The 12,939-nt window shown below is 27.7% G+C and overlaps 4 protein-coding genes across 4 annotated transcripts; 2 read left to right on the plus strand and 2 right to left on the minus strand.

Annotated features, from left to right (window-relative positions):
• Positions 1–2,995: 2,995 nt before the first annotated feature.
• Positions 2,996–5,383, plus strand: PGO_100910 (S-adenosylmethionine-dependent methyltransferase; the record flags this gene model as incomplete). The annotated part of the gene is made up of 10 exons (XM_028688122.1): positions 2,996–3,031; positions 3,206–3,310; positions 3,442–3,550; positions 3,681–3,743; positions 3,959–3,998; positions 4,154–4,268; positions 4,499–4,617; positions 4,788–4,886; positions 5,103–5,181; positions 5,324–5,383. The coding sequence occupies 10 exons, from the start codon at positions 2,996–2,998 to the stop codon at positions 5,381–5,383; spliced, it is 825 nt and encodes a 274-aa protein (XP_028543923.1).
• A 468-nt stretch (positions 5,384–5,851) lies between these two features.
• On the minus strand, positions 5,852–6,745 carry PGO_100920 (transcription initiation factor TFIID subunit 10; the record flags this gene model as incomplete). The annotated part of the gene is made up of 4 exons (XM_028688123.1): positions 5,852–5,953; positions 6,151–6,240; positions 6,358–6,465; positions 6,677–6,745. The coding sequence occupies 4 exons, from the start codon at positions 6,743–6,745 to the stop codon at positions 5,852–5,854; spliced, it is 369 nt and encodes a 122-aa protein (XP_028543924.1).
• A 1,877-nt stretch (positions 6,746–8,622) lies between these two features.
• PGO_100930 (hypothetical protein, conserved) lies at positions 8,623–10,656 on the plus strand (the record flags this gene model as incomplete). Its single annotated transcript, XM_028688124.1, has 1 exon — positions 8,623–10,656. The coding sequence occupies one exon, from the start codon at positions 8,623–8,625 to the stop codon at positions 10,654–10,656; it is 2,034 nt and encodes a 677-aa protein (XP_028543925.1).
• Positions 10,657–11,604: 948 nt separating this feature from the next.
• Positions 11,605–12,916, minus strand: PGO_100940 (conserved Plasmodium protein, unknown function; the record flags this gene model as incomplete). The annotated part of the gene is made up of 4 exons (XM_028688125.1): positions 11,605–11,703; positions 12,052–12,165; positions 12,470–12,532; positions 12,836–12,916. 4 exons carry the CDS (start codon positions 12,914–12,916, stop codon positions 11,605–11,607), a joined length of 357 nt encoding a protein of 118 aa, XP_028543926.1.
• Positions 12,917–12,939: the final 23 nt, after the last annotated feature.

The raw sequence follows: 12,939 nt of genomic DNA on the forward strand, positions 1-12,939 counted from the left end.
CAATATAGCACTCTCTGTCTATTATACATATTAATATTTATACATATGGAGCATTATGCACTTTAAATAAAGAAAAACAAAACAGAGTCTGATCACAGTTGTCACTAGAAGAATGCTATTCGCATTTAACATGAGTATAATCATGTATTGACAACCTAACGTGCACAATTTTAATTGTTTGTATTTCTTCTTTGGAACCTAATTTATACTAAAAAGACTAGAAGAAAAAAAATAATTTATTATGGGCCATTTTCATTTTAGTGCAAAACTGCACCACCATGTGGACGAATATTTTCAAAATTGTTAAAAAAGTATAAAGAATAAAAAACTGATCAAATGCATTAGACGTTTAATAGTACGCATAATTTCATCCTTTTCTACATATATTTTTCCCTTCTTTTTGCATTTAATTTTTTCATTTTCTTTGAATATTCTAGCCTTACATGGTTTATTCAGATTCACAATCCATTTCACAAGTATACAATGACATAGGTAACTTGTAAGGTGTTCTTGAAAAAAGAAAATAATTTATGTCATAAATTTGGGGGAAAAAAAAAAAACCTATGAAATCCTTTGATATTCCAAAAATATAGAACAAAAAAAAAAATGAAAAAATTCACACAAAAAAATACACTTCACAAATATGCATAAAAAATATACATATGTTGTTAATGCATACAGTTCGGAAAATTGTGCTAGGGTAAGGAGACACATGAAAATAAGTTTTTGTGTGTACATGTTGTACATATAAACACAACAAAACATGCCTTAAAAACAAATTGAATAAAAGTGGAAAGACTAAAAAATATGTGTGCAAGGGTAAAATGAATGAAGATTTAAAAAAATATAAAATGAAATAATGAAAAATACGACGAAGCTAAAACAAATTACACAAAAATGGAAATTCAAATCAGGCATTGCATAAAAAAAAACGGAGTTATGCGTATTTCATGCGACAAAATAGTACAAAGTGGAAAAATATCACTTGAACGTTTGTAATATTTTTTAATGTTTTTAAATATACCTAAACACTACTAAAAGTTACTAAACACTACTAAAATTTACTAAACATTAATAAACTTTACTAAACATTGCAAAAGGTTGCTGAATAGTAAAATGGACAAACTAAAAAAAATGAAATAAAATGAAGTAAAAAAATAAAAAAAATAAAAAGCATGCTTTAATAAAATTTTTATAGCATATAAATAAAAAAGAGTCGATAGAATAAACATTTTTTATTTCCTCTCCTATGATTAATTTCCACGATTATTGTATATGCGCACAAATAAATTTTTTCCTTGTGCTCTGTTCAAATTTTTTGTACAAAACGGAAATAATTATTTATAAAAAATTCATGAAAAATGTGCAATGCGTAATTTCAGAGTAAATTTAAAATACAAAATTTGCATTTTATGGGCACAAAATAAAATCAGGTAAGATCATTTTGATACATATTCATAAATGTAAACACATATGTACACTTTATTTACTTGTTTCCTGAAATAAAAAGGATACTACTAATGTAAAGAGATATGTGTAATAAGTCTGGGGCTGGGTGGGAGAATATGTGCTACCTTTGTGCATTCATTTATGGTTAATGGCTTGAATTTATTTTTAACTCTTTCATCGTTATATTTTTTCACACGGTTTCATACTTATGTATCTTCAGGATATAATTTTTATTGCATTTTTTTTTTTTTTTTTTTTTTTAATGGTATAATAATAATCAAAGACAATTTTTTAAATATGTCATTTCTATAGCTATAAGAAGGGAAAGTTTTCACCTTTTATAATTTTTCCTAACCACATATTTTGCCCTAAAACAGAAAACTAACGAGTCCTCACTTAAATGAAAAGAAAACGGAAAAAATATATCAACTCAAATACACCCAGTTCGTTTAACATTGTGCCACTTTTTTAAGGTAGAAAAGGACGAACAAGGAAGATACATCCCTATGTGTTTTATCATTTTGTAATGCTGCTTTTCAACAACCATTGTTGATTTGTAATTCATAGGTTTCACAACACAATAAGGTTATTTTTAAAAGATAAAAAAAAGTAGAGAAAAAAGGTAATAAAAAAAAGTAATGAAAAAAAATAATGAAAAAAAGTAAAAAAAAAAAAAAGTGATAAAAAAAAAGTAATAAAAAAACGTAATAAAAAAAAGTAATGAAAAAAAGGAATAAAAAAATAAATTAAAACGAAGTGAAATAAAACAAAGATAAAATAGCCTGTAAACGTTGTTTCAAAAATTTTACACTTTTTCCCTAACTTAAAAATAAAATATGAAAACGCAATAAAATTGACTCAGATAAGAACAGAGATCAACAAGGAATAAAAATATAAAATAAAAAATCGCAAAAAAGGGAACAAAAATCATATATTTAACATACTAAATATGTTAAATCAGTTGAACTCATTTAACGTTTAATAAAAGATTAAAAATTATAATTTTCAAGCACAATTAAAACATAAATCCACATAAATGTGCTGAAAGGCAGGGAAAAAAATATAGCTACATTATTTTATCATTTTTTTTTTTTTTTTTGCACCCAAATTACGCATACATGCCGTAACCTCAAAATATAGAATAAATGAATATATATAGAGCCTTTTTTTTTCAGAGATCACTAAAATATTTTTTTCATTTCCACCTTTTGTAAATTTGTTTTCAAACTTATATACAAAAAATGGTATCCGATAAGTTGTAAATGCACTAATTCTTTAAATGAAAACACATGCTTACAAATTTATAAAAGCTACATCAAATTACCAGAAAAGCAATCTCCCACGTAAGCTCTAATGCAGGATAAAAAAATGCAATAATATAAATTGAGACCCATTTGCTTTTATTGACCTATTTTTTCACTATATATAATGGCCTCTTCTTTCCGTCGTAACTAAGGCCTTTAAAAATTTAATGTAAAATTAAAAACAAACAAATATATAATTAATGAATGTACTTAAGACATAAGCTTAAAATATAATATACGAAATGGTTAGGCCTGAGTATTCTTCCCCCCCTGATATTGTAATTACGAATAATGCAAAATAGAATAAAACGCTAGCCATACCGATAGATGGCATTATATTAGCTCATATATGTATATATTTTGTTTCTTTATGAAGATATACATACATATAGACATATATTTTATATAAAATTCAAACATTTTTTTATATGTATAATAACGCCTCATTACAGTTTTATAACGAAGATGAAGCCAAAAAATATGTAAGAAATTCGAGAATAAGGGATATTCAGTCTCAAATGACTGAACGAGCAGTTGAACTGCTTGTGCTTCCAGATGTAAGCCATATTGTAGAATTACAGAATTTTCCTTTTTAAATGTTTTAGATGATTCATGTGAAGTTTCTTATGTCTTTCCACATATTTTCCATTTCTTCATTTTCCTCCAAATTTTCGTTTTTCTCTCAAAGAATCCATGCTTACTGTTAGACATTGGATGTGGCTCAGGAATAAGCGGAATGACTCTGAATGAATTCGATCATTTTTGGATAGGAATAGACATTAGCATTCATATGATAAGTACACTTTACTTTATCTTTTTTTTTTTTTTTTTTCTCGTTATTTTGATGATGCATAGCAAGTTACGAATGCAAACATTTACTTATGAAGATATATGACAAAGTAATAACTTCTTTTTTCGCATTTTCAGAAGCAGGTTTGCAGAATGAAGCCCATCACGGAGGGGATATGATTTTAGCAGACATGGGAAAATGTAAATTTTAATTAAGTTCATATTTGAAAAAAGGAAAAACAATACGACTGAAAATTGACATCATCACAGTTCGTCGTACTTAATTAAACATGCCTTGTGCGTCTAAATAATGATTGCACTGCATCATAATTTTAATGTTCCACTATTTTTTGTTTCTTCACAATTTCGTCGCTTCACATTTTCATCATATCCCTATTTTTTCTATAAACATCTAGTAATGAGGTTCCAATCGTGTATTTTTGACGGAGTGGTCAGGTAGGAAAATCGTTTTTCAAGTCAAACATTTTAAAATTCGTCGATTCTTCTCATTAGTGCAGATACATGCTAGTGGAAATGAAGAAAACTTGATTACATCCTAATATTTTATCAAACACAGTTTTTTATTAATATTTGTATTACCCGTTTTTCAGCATATCTGCTCTGCAGTGGTTATGCAATTGGGACAAAAAGGATGAAAATCCAAAATTGAGAATTAGCACATTCTTTAAGTGGTTATATAACTGCATGAAAAGAGGAGCCAGAGCGGTAAGCACGAACTCGAATACAGTGTATTTGTAGGCATGTCACGATATGATAATATGTGTTTTTTGCAAATTGCATAAACGTTCCTTTTACGAAATATAAACATAAAGTTGTTTCTAACCAGTGTTAAAATTTTGAACGCATGTGTATATTTACACTGATATATATATATATATATATATATATATATATATATATACTTTTCCATCTTTTTGACATTCTTATTTTTACAGGTGTTTCAATTTTATCCAGACTCGGCAGAACAAATTGAGACCCTAACAAGCTTTGCTATGAAAGCGGGTTTTGGTGGCGGTGTTGTTGTTGATTATCCAAATTCGGCTAAATCGAAAAAGTGACAAAATTTCACTTCTTTTTAACAAATATATACATATATATATTTCTTTTTTAACACCCCACATAGTGCTAATTCATGCATTCCCATTTTTAAACAACTTTCCACGAATCTCTAACACAGTGCAAGTATTTTTTATATTTCTCACTGTTCTTATTTTTATAACTTAGGTACTATTTGTGCTTATGGACAGGATCTGCGGTTGTTTCCCATCTTCCGGAGCCCTTGGAACATGAGGAAGAAAATTATAATTCGAACACAGCGAGGAGGTAATAATACGAAAAAGAAGAAATTAATATATGAAAAGGGGCCATGCGTAATATATATATGTATATATATCACGTCTGTGCCTATGTTTGAGAGAGACAGTTCCTTTTTCTTTCTTTTTTTTTTTTTTTTTTTTGTACATATTAATGTGTCATAAAAATCGTACAAGAAATAAAATACCAATCTGCACACTTATTTTAATCATCATCCTAACACAGAAATAATAAGGGAACTAAAAAGAAAATAAAAAAAAATAAGGAGTGGATTTTGAAGAAAAAGAATCAGAGAAGAATGAAAGTAAGTGAAAGGATTATATAATCCCCCTCCACCCCCTTTCGAATTATATAATCAGGCTGCTTGTCATTTTACGCATCGATATTATATAATTTTGTTAATGTCTATAGATTCATTTATTTCTTTTTCACTTTGTCTTTTTTAGGGGCTCGATGTGAAGAGGGATAGCAAATATACTGGAAGGAAGAGGAAAGGGAAGTTTTGAACAAATTCAGATATTTTTATTTCAGTTATATTTACTGTACTTTGTGTACGTTTTTTTTTTTTTTTTTTTTATTTTTTTTTTTTCTTCTCAAAAACTTTTACTCAAATTTTGTTTGCTCTTTATTTGTATCTTATTTGTTGTTTTTCCAGGCAAATTTGCCAGTGTTGTTTAACTCAAAAAATATTCATAATAACTTATTTCTAACATGGGAATTATAAAAAAAAAAAGAAAAAAGAAAGTAGTAATACTAATAGTAAAGTAAAATACTATGATAAGCAACCGAAAAAAAATGTGTGCAAAAAATAAGCCAAATTCGAATGTATGTGTTGTGACCATTTAAAAGAACAACATATGAAAACGACTTTTTCAAGAATTATTAACAGACTGCAAATTTACAATGCCTTGTGCACATGTAAATAGGGGGGGGGGGGAGGGAATGAGCAAATTTTTTTTTTATTTAATTCATTTCTATTGCTTAAATAGGTTGAATTTTTTGATGATTTCTTCACTTTCATAATTTTTTTCAAATTCATCTAATGTCTTTATGAGTTTTTTACAGCTCAGCTCCTTCTATAAAATAAACACGTGAAAAATTTGAGTGCATATAAGAGTTATGTGCTAACATATTTATGGATTAGCGGTAAGATTGTGTTTGTGTGTGTATGGGATAACGGAGTACAATTTTTCCTTTTCGTGTAGTTGTTAGTTCAATTATGAAAATACATTAATCTTTTATCTCATTTTTTATGTATTTGTGTATTATGTACCGTAAATTCGCTTTTTTTTTCTTTATCCTTATGCTTATCTTTATCAGTGGATGTTTGTTGGGGAACCAAAACTGTGGACTGGTCTACTAACTACAAGAAAATATGTTATGCATAAATAATCCTTTTTCAGATTGGTAAATATTGTAATTTTGTATGATTGAATTTTTTGCTTTCATGTTATTTTTTATTAATTTCCTTTTTATTTACATTGTCTAACGATTTATGTAAAATCAGGGAAATTAATCTTAGTGAAGATTTTTCCGTAACGCTGCACCCACTATACGAAAGGTAGTAATCAATCAATTCTTCGCTGAACTTTATATGGGTAAGAAATGGGGATAAAAATAAAACAAAATGTGTAGTTTAATGCACAACCACAAGTATATCATTTTCTTAAGCATGCGTAAAAAACGAACATGAACTACGTATATATATATACATGCATACATATCGGTGTGTCGTAAACGTTCACATGTTTAGACTTCCCATAGAAGACTAAAAACAATTTAGGGAAATAATGTATTACCATTGGTCTATTTTTCAGTAGCAATTTCAGCAACTGTTCATCTTTTTCGCTTACGAAGTTGTCATCCATTGTTAAAAACTTTGCATAGCCAAGCATTTCCATGTGAAAATAAAAATTTATTTCCCTTCTTTTCCTTAGTTTAAATTGGGAGTAAAAAAAAAAAAAAAAAAAAAAAAAATTAATAGCTAAAACTTGTCATATCTTTCAGTTACCAAATAAAACAGCAATAGGGATTATCAAAAATATTCAAAATAAATAATTTAGAAAAATGAAAGTGTACATAAAGTTAATAATGATGTATATACGGCTTTTCTCAAAGTGAATAAAAAAAGAAAAACCTTTTGCCAAAAGGGCGAAAAAATCATTTTCATTTAACGTTTCGCTTTCCATAAATCCATAGCCTTTAACATGATTTGATTCAATGAAAAAAAAAAAAATGAAGCTTTACTTAGGTGTGTTTTTAAAATTCCCGTAACTCCTTTTTATTGCCTTTTCCGTACTTTTTATTTTCCCCCTTTTCTTTCACTCTTTATATATACTTAAAATTTTTTCTTCGTTTTTCATTTTATTGGAACTTAATTGTAAAAAAATCAGATTTGCCTGGTGAGACTTATTAGTTATCCTTTTTATTCTTTTTTCATTCTGTTTTTCCTCATTTTTGGAACAACATTTTTGTGGATTAACCATGTTTTTAAAGAATTTTTTTTTTTTTTTTTTTTACTTCACTAAAAAGAAATTAGATATAAGTTATATATAAAATGGGAGATTAAGAAGTTTAATATATTTTTCCTTTTTTAAAATAAATGGGACATATCCAAATAAAGGAGAGCCCATACGTCACACTAACAGCGGGGTTAAACCATGAAATGATTTTCAACGTTCTATATTTTCACTCTATTCAAGAACACGTTTGTTTTTAATTTAACGAGTCTTTTCCCAGTTGTTCTTAAAGCTTTTGTTTCATAATATTTTTTTGGTAAAAAAAAAAAAAAAAAAACAATTGTGCACAACGTACAATGCACGAACTGTACATTATACACTGCACACCTTACATGAAAGAACAGTTATTTAAGGTAAAAAAGCTATTTTCCACTTTTCCTTTCCTTTTTCCGTTTTCCTTAGCTATTAGTAGATTTTTCATCACAGAATAGGAATTTTATTTAACCTTTAAACCTGTGCACATTTGTCAAATGCAGTAAATGTATCACTTACATTGTGCACATTACACGCGTTGATAGGTATATCTATATATATATATATATGTGTACAAATTTTTAAAGGAATTACTCATTTGATAACCTATTCGGTTAAAAAAGAAAATTATAGTAGAACAAATTAAAACAGACGAAAAAAAAAAAAAAACAAACAAACAAAAATGGATACACACATGTGATTACATTTTTTTCATGTACAATAAATCTTTGTAAATCCCGCCTTATACAACCATGGAAAGAATTATTATTTAAAAAATAAGGAAAAAACGAATAAGAAAAAAAAAAAAAATTTTTTTCACGATTTAACTCCCCCAGTATTAGCGTTATTGTATTTTTTTTTTCCGAAAAGAAAAGAAATTTTTTTTTTTTTTTTTGTCCTTTTAAGTGAAAAAAGAAAAATTCATTGTCCACACATTTTTTGCGTTAATATTGTTACGGACTAGTAATATTTACATAGGGGGAGAATAAATATAAATTTTATTAGCATTTATGTTGTCTAAATAAGGAAAATAGTAAATATCGAAAAAAAAAAAGAAAAAAAAAAAAAACTTGCATCATCGAGTTGCTCACCTTTCATTAACAAATAGAAAAGAAGCTGCTGGATACATTGTAGAAAAAAAAAAAAAAAAAAAAAAGAGGGGGCCAAAAAAGAAAGCAAATATAGAACAAAAGGTATCAAATAGCTAAAGAAAAAAGAAAAACTAAAGAACGAAACACATCAAGCTGTTAAAAATGTCAAATGTAAACATCAATGGGCCATGTTTTTCTCCAAACGTGGGTCATGAATATCCCAACCCCGGTAATAGTAACACGGGGAAAATTACACAAAATAATGACACAATAAAAGATTCTATGCAATTTTGCAACATTGGTAAAGAGATGAATTTTCAGAATAAGCCTGCACATAACAGTTGCAGTGATAGTACTAGAAGTAGTAACCCTAATAATGAAATATATCCCCCAGATTTTTTTATATCAAATAATTTAAATGACACTTCTGTTTCGAGAAATCATAACAATGATGATACATATGAAATATACCAGTTAAATGTAAAAACTTGTAGCAATGACTTCTTACCAGAAAAGTCTAAAACCAGTGTAGTTGGTAATACACAACATCAGGAACAAACTTATAAAGAAAGGACAAAATATAATAAAAAAAAAAGCACTTTCTATGATAATAACACGACATCTAATAGTAATATGTTTTTCCTGAATGCATATAACAATGATCATACGGACAATTCTAATAGGCACTATGATTATGGAAACCTTACAGAGAACAAAGATAATGGTAAAGGTTTACCACAGGAAAAAAAAATACAACATCATAGCGAGTGTGACAAATCCGGAAGAGGTGTGTCAAATGAGATTCAGGAGGAATCAAGATGGGATCCGGATAACCTAGGAAAGTTTCGTTTAGGCAATAATAAGGAATCAATATGTGGAGTATCAAAGGAGGATATAGAAAACGTAGAACAAACAAACGGTCACGGGAAAATAAGTGCTACACATCCAGATGCACTAAGCGATGGTTCTTCAAAAAATCAAATACAAAACAATAATGAAGGAAATAGATTGAATATGCAGAATGGCGATATAGACAAAAGGTATGAACATTTTCACATGAATAGAGAAAGAGCATTTAGTCATACAAAGATATTTGATTATGTAGAAAATGATGAAATTAAAATGCTTAAGCCAAAAGATAAGACTAATACTTTTGTTCCAAAATATAATAATTTGTCAGCTAAAGAAATTCATTTTAATAGTCTTGCAGGCAATGATAGTATAACAATTTTGGCTGCGAACAAAATGAAATTAGATCTAACTAAATTGCCAGAAAAAACTAAAAATGTTTTACCAGATGTTTATCCATTTCATCTATCTAATGACATGAAAAATGAAAATGGGAGAAATAGAGAAAACAAACCACCATGCTTAGAAAAAATATATCCTACAAATTTTAATTATATAAATACATATAATAAAAATAATGCAGATATTACATTAGAAGAAAGAAGACATTATATGAATTCAAGTCATATATTTGATTGTTATGATAATAAAACAGAACAAAGCTATTTGGAAAAAAATAAAGATACAACAGATGATATCACACTGTATAGAAGTAAAAAAGATGAAACCAATTTAGATAATGAAAAAGAAGAAAAAAGAAAACTAAATCCTTTGTATAGTGATCTATTTGGTAGAAAAACTCCAGACATTAATCAAAATGTTCATTGTGAGAAAATCATGCCAACTACTTTAAACTGTAATTGGATGTATTGTCCTATAAATAGCAGAAAATATTCAGATCCATCAACTAAACCATCCGATTATTTAGAATCTTATGAAAAGGCAAATTTTAAGAGAAAATCACATTTTTATAATGATGTATATGACAATGAAAGAAAAAAAATTCTCCAAGAAGCAATACAGAAGGGCACCAGAGCTTCCCTTAGGGTGCATTTGCAATCAATGTTACAGGATGATATTAGCTACAATTTAGATGAATGCAATAAGGTAGAAGTAGCTGTTTTATTTCTGCATAACATTAAAGATTCTGTATCAGATGATCAAATAAAACAAGCCGTAAAGAAGAGCGGGGCATATGTAGTTTCCTACCAACCCGAATATGATTTTCTATGTAACAGACGCAAAAGTAATGCCAAGTTGTGCATTAGGTATGCCAACGGTAGAGAAGGCTTAAATTTGTTAACGAGTTTGTTTAATGAACTGGAAATCACTGTTCAGTTCATGTAACAATACGTGCTCATTTAACCTTAAATGTAAATGTATACCCCATGTATATGTGGGAATGTCCCTTTATTCAAGTTCACACATGCACTTCTATAAATGTACCAACATTCGCCTGTATATCTTTATGTACTTAATAAACATGCACCACGCCACTTCAACCTCTTGCTAAATTTTTTTTTTCTTATACTTTTATGAGCTGTTCTGGGAAAGTACCCATTAACGGCTTTTTTTTTTTTTTTTTTTTGTATTTATTTTTTTAACTACGCTTTCATGATAAATCGTGGATTAATAAGTTCATTTAGTATTAATTTTAAGTTTAAAGTTAGGCACATAATTATATATAAAATTAACATAATAATTAAGAGTAGACTGATATATAAAATTTGCAAAAGGGTGTATGAAGTGCGCAGAATGATGTGTGCAGTGTGCAGAATGATGTGCGAAATGTGCAAAATGATGTGTAAAGTGTGCAAAATGATGTGTGAAATGTGCAGAATAATTTTGTAGAATAAAGAGAAAGCTAAAATTAAAATGCACTTTATTTTTTAATTCATATTTTTAAAGTACTGAAACTGAAAAACATGCTTAAAAATGCACCAGATAAGGAAATATGACAGCAAACTACAAGTAGTAAAATATAACATATTTATGAATCTTTGAACAAAAAAAAAAAAAAAAAAAAAAAAAAAGGAGGCGGAAGAAAATAAAATAATCTCAAATATTCAAAATAAGTTCATCCTCTTGTAAAATTTCTTTTTTTCCCTTTTTTAAAGGTCTTTCCCAGTTTCCCCTTAACCTAAAAAGAAAAAAAGAAAAAAGAGCTTGTTATGTGTGGTTAAATAAAGTGCTTAAGTAAATACACCAGTATGTACATAAGTATTCGTGTAAAGGTAGCTGTGAACAATGTGATGTGTTAGATAAATGTAAGACCAGAGTTCGAATCTATGAATCTTATATTTGTTTTTTCGAAAAGGTGGAACAAAAAGAAAATATATTTTCCAACGTGATAAAATAAGAAAAAAAGCAATAAATATAGAGCCAGATTACGCACTATTCCAATTACACACAGTATGTGTGTTTTACATGTCATATGCCAGAAGTTGATAAAATGACTCATGTGAAATATAACCATAATAATGTGAACAAACTAATAAACAAAAACAATACTTTTATTTGAGTTTAATTAAAATTGCAATATATATCGAACTACATAATATAACGTTTTCATAAATGTAATGTTTCGAAACAAAATGTGAATTTATACGAACATATGTTTAAATAAATATTCGCTCTAATTACAAAGAATATTGTGTGGTGTAGTGATTTAAAAAAAAAGAAAAAAAAAAGATGCGAAAGTTTTTTTTTTTTAATATATTTCTTCTTATGCATTGGCTTTACCTTTCGCTTTTTTTTTCTTTTTTTAAACTTTTTACATGTTCGTATAATTTTTTCTTCTACATTATCTTCTTTTTTTGATGAACAGTCATCTTGATTTAAAGACATTTTTTGGAACTGTTTAAAAATTAAAAGGGAAAATAAAAATAAAACTTATGGTGATCTACTTAATGGTTCAGGTTTAAGCGCCGAATCCATTAACTTCATGACAGTTTAGGACAACTTGCGCGTTCGTATATATCTGTACGTATACGTATATGCTTATATGCATATTAGTGTTTATGTATGTAAAAGTGCATATATATAGATATAGATATAGACACGTTCTACTGCTCCTATGTTTATATCCTCATATGTTGGCTTATCAATGTGCTTATCTATGCAGGAGGCGCTGCACATGTACATAAGTGTGCAATTTTACATTTATTAGGTTTTCTTCAAACGCCTTATCAAAGAAATTAGCTTCTTTTTTAATTAAACGCCACTAATAAGAAAAACGAGGGAGGAAAATAAAAGTTTTCAAGTGGTAGCTCAAGTAGTTTTATAGGATTTTTTTTTTTATTATTATTTTTGTTTGTTTTTTTTGTTTGTTTTTTTTTTATAGCGAAAAAAGTAGGCACTTTTGTTGTAGTTGAGATGGATAAGTGAATTTTAAATCAAAAAAAATAAACGAAAAAATTTGGTTATGTTGTAATTGATAGTCATATATAATAATTGCATTTTGATTTATAATGCAGATGTCTTAATTTCCTGACATATTTTTTCTGTTTTATTGAGAGTGTATTACTTTTAAGGACGGTGTATTTTTTAATTGTGTGTTGGCAACATGATGAATATTCTTTTGGTTTTTGTTATTATTTTTACCCATTTGGTTTGTTTATACATGTAAAA

This window comes from Plasmodium gonderi (genome assembly GCF_002157705.1).
Source record: "Plasmodium gonderi DNA, contig: Chr10, whole genome shotgun sequence".
NCBI classification, from domain to species: Eukaryota; Apicomplexa; class Aconoidasida; order Haemosporida; family Plasmodiidae; genus Plasmodium; species Plasmodium gonderi.